The sequence below is a fragment of the Austrofundulus limnaeus genome, unplaced genomic scaffold (assembly GCF_001266775.1).
Source record: "Austrofundulus limnaeus strain Quisiro unplaced genomic scaffold, Austrofundulus_limnaeus-1.0 Scaffold305, whole genome shotgun sequence".
NCBI classification, from domain to species: domain Eukaryota; kingdom Metazoa; phylum Chordata; class Actinopteri; order Cyprinodontiformes; family Rivulidae; genus Austrofundulus; species Austrofundulus limnaeus.
In genome coordinates, this window is record NW_013952707.1 from 361,001 (window position 1) to 364,873 (window position 3,873).

Below are 3,873 nucleotides of genomic sequence, written 5' to 3' on the forward strand. Positions count from 1 at the left end.
TGTTTATGACCATTAAAGAAGTTTATGAGAGTAAAAATTAGTTGTTCTGGTTTGTTTTCTTGTTCAGTTTGATGAAGTTGTTCAACTTTAAGTTTATGTTATTGGCTGAAAATCAACACCATGAGTGAGAGGTCTGTCCTGGTGTGTGAAGGGTGACGCCATTGTACATTTTCACTAAGTAATGTACAAAGAGTTTAAAATTAACTCTGTGTTAAATTTATACTCTCAGTTTGATGGTGTATTGACACCTTGTGGTGTCTGTTAACCTTTCAAACACCACAATTTTCTTTATTAATAATAATACGCTGGTGTTACTTTAACATTTTATTTTAACACTGTTGAAATGTTAATATGACACCCTGTATTGTTGAATATTTAACACTGTCTGGTGTTACTGTTAACACTATATTTTAACACTAACATTAGTTTTATGTCAATGTGTCACCAAGAATTGTTGAATATTAAACACTGGTTGGTGTTAAATTAACAAAAAATGAGTGTTAAAATTTAACACTTTCACAAATGTTATTTTAACACCAGTGAGTGTGGACACATAAAGACACTTTGTTGGTGTTGAAATTAACACTGCGGGTGTTAAATTAACACTGTGGGTGTTAAAGTAACACTGGCATTTTTGCTGTGTATTGTGACACTAAGACCACTGTTCAAAACACGTCACATTTACAAGATTTGATCTGTTAATAGTAACAGAACCTGTTAATCTCCTGTTGAGCTGAACCAACTCAAGTCAGAACCAAAGGTAAACTGGTACCGATGTATTTGAAGGGCTTCCCCAGTTTGACGAGTTGAGTGATGCAGCGCTCCACGATGCTGGAGGTCCATTTGTTCACCTGGTTCTGACTGTAGTCCTCTTTTCCCACCAAGCTCTCAATGCACTGACACACAAACACAAACACACAACGGATCAGCACTTAGTCATGAGGGAGTCACCGGTTCTGTTCCGATGAACAGAAAATAAATCAGGTTTATAAATAAATCTGGTATTCAGTAAAAGGGTCTAACAACAACAAAAAAAGCTGCTTTAGATCATATACTAGCTCAAAACTTTGACAAAAGTAAATCTACAAGTCAAAAACTGATTTGAAACACAATACTCCTACAGAAGGTACGGTAAAAAAAAAAACTACATTTAACAATTAAAGTTATTTTAAACATCAAACTACAAAACAAACAGAAGATTTTATGTAACCTTTTCCTCCTAATGATGATGTCTGCAGACTGAAACAAGGAAAACTTACATTATACAAATTCAGAAGTCTAATATTTTTTAACTTTTTGGCATAACTATAATTTAATTTTGATAAACACAAAAAGGGAAAGACAAACAATAAAAACATGTGTAACTGACATGAAGAATTAAAGGACCAAGAAAATCACTTTACTGTGTTTTTCATGGCTAAATTGTGAGTATTTAAGGTGTCAAAGCTACAAATACCAGTGTGTTAGTTTATATTTTATTACTGTAAAATAAACTGTGAGTTAATAAAGATTAAATAACAGGAGCGCAAGAGGAAAATGTGAGTTTAAATTAAGTACCTCTTTAACGATGCTATCAGCTTCTTCTGGGTTGAATGAGCTCTGAAAACAAAAATATTCAACTATGTTTAGACAAATACCACGCTTACATCACAAGACGTTAAAAATAATCAAAGTTTAGTTTATATCGAGTCATTTGGACTGAGAGCTGGAATCACAGCATCCCTGTTGGGAGCGGTTCATTAGCTTTATCCGGTTAGCTTCCAGCTAATGTTAGCTTCAACAAAACCGTCGTTTCGGAAACAAACCTCGTTTCCGTTCTGAAACTCCTCCATCCCGGTCTTCTTGTGTCCGGTCGAAGCCGCTTCTTTCACAGATAACAGTAGAAAAATTAAACCGTTTTGTGACCAGGAAAAAAAAACAAAAACAACAAGAGGCTGGAGAGGATTTCCTGTTAGCTGTCAACAGACAACGAGACCGAGAGCGTAACCCAGTCTGTGTGATGCTGCCCCCTGCTGGCTGAACGAAGGAATCACAACAAAGACAGAATGATCTATGCTGCCCCCTGCTGGCCAAAAGAGACATTACAACAAATCGAGCTCCTGTGGTGCTGCCACCTTGTGGTGACGAGGAACTCAATTAAAAATACCACTTAAAATGAGAATTCGAGAACGTGTTTGATGATCATACAGTAGTAAATACTTTATTTTGTAAAAAAAAAAAAAAACATGGTCTTTAGAAATACTTTGCCTATGCGAACTGTCTAGGTCAAAGGGTCATAAATTGTATGCTTTTTATGCAATTTAAACAAATGGGGGACTCTAGAAAAACAAAGTTACCAGTTTAAATCAAGCTAGAAGAAATGACCGAGTGTTAGGACCAGACTACAAAAATAATCTCTTCAAAATAGACACAATCATTTCAAAGTCCTTCTTCTGATTAAAAAAAATTTGATGTTGATGTGTTAAAAGATTTATTTTTATTTGTAAAACTGATACCCAAGTACGGCTTCACAAGATGCTCAACATTCCTCATTTTAACAGACTTTATTCTCATGATCCTGAAGGACATTTTGAAACTGGTTATTTGAATGTTAGACTTTCTGATCATTGCGAGTAAGCTTAAAAGAGACAACGAGTTGGTGCGTGTCTTATCATGTGTTCTTCCTTTTAGCCTAAACAAAAACGAGTTACGCTCTGACATCTGACGTAAAAGGTAACCCTTCCAGGGGTGTAACCAGGAAGAGATGAACATTATAAGGTATGTTAGTGTGTTGCAGAGTCTGCTTAGAGCAGGCTGCTCTGTTTTGTTTTGGTTTTAGCTCAAGGTCTTACGCTGAGGCCTGCTGAGGGCTGTACTGTGAACCTGACTGGAGTCAGACGATTGAGAAAAAAGTTTTAAGCAGAAATCCAGAGGATTCCTGATTTATTCATACATACCATTTTGAACATTTTTTTATTTACAATATTATGACTTCATTCTTGTGTGACTTTGTTTTTGTAGTTTAAAAAGTTTTATTGTTTTAGTCTGGCCCTATGGTATGCTGGAGTATTAGGGCCAGATTATGAGTGTTTTTTTATACAGTATCATGCAACAAGCACAAAAAAGACAAGTGGAAAGAGGAACCACAATGGTCAACTCTACCAATTCTCAGAGGAAATGTTAAATATTATGATGAATTTATTTAAATACAAGAACCAAAGTCAAACAGCAGGGACCAAAATGTCTCTGGTTATTTTGTACCTCAGATGCTGGTTTGGCAGTAAAGCCGCTTAGAAAAGACATTAAGTCAAAAAAAATTTGTGATTTACAGACCAACAAAATAAATCTATATTTTAACAGACAACCTGCACAAAAGACCCCCATATGGCCAAAAGGTTAAAGATGAATTAGCTGGTCTTCTATAGGGCAGGACTAAAATCTGCTTCAACCTGCCGGAGCCCAGGAGGAAAACTGCACTACTTATTGTGGAATGACTACAGGCCTACAAATTTATACAAAAACAGCTTAGTCATGTTCAGTAATCCAAGCAGTTAACTTTAAATAAAACAAAAGTAAAATACATTACACCAGGGTTATTCTTTACTTAATTTAATACCAAAAATGATTTTAAAGCAATTTTAAACTTGTGATTTCTAGCATACAGGACCATGACCTGACTTGACCTTTTGACCACCACTGCTCATGTCACCTGATGACTGAATTTTGCTCTGAAAAAGCTTTCTTAGAATGACCTCATTTGACTCAACTGCACACCCCCTCGGATCATGAGTCTGTCACGACTGTTTTCTTGTAATTCTTTTTCTGCAAAGTACCTTATTTCATCGTTATAGCCTTGTACACAAGGGCATAAATTTAAGTCTACCATTGCGGGGG

The 3,873-nt window shown here is 35.7% G+C and overlaps 1 protein-coding gene across 1 annotated transcript in view; it reads right to left on the reverse strand.

The window, feature by feature from the left end:
* Nucleotides 1-1,976, reverse strand: part of LOC106527023 (dynein light chain Tctex-type 1) — a gene marked incomplete in the record, with an annotated part of 10,404 nt that extends 8,428 nt beyond the window's left edge. The window contains 3 exon segments of the mRNA XM_014021777.1: nt 773-896; nt 1,558-1,599; nt 1,806-1,976. Coding sequence (XP_013877231.1) covers nt 773-896; nt 1,558-1,599; nt 1,806-1,832 — 193 coding nt within the window.
* Between the last annotated feature and the right edge of the window lie 1,897 nt (nt 1,977-3,873).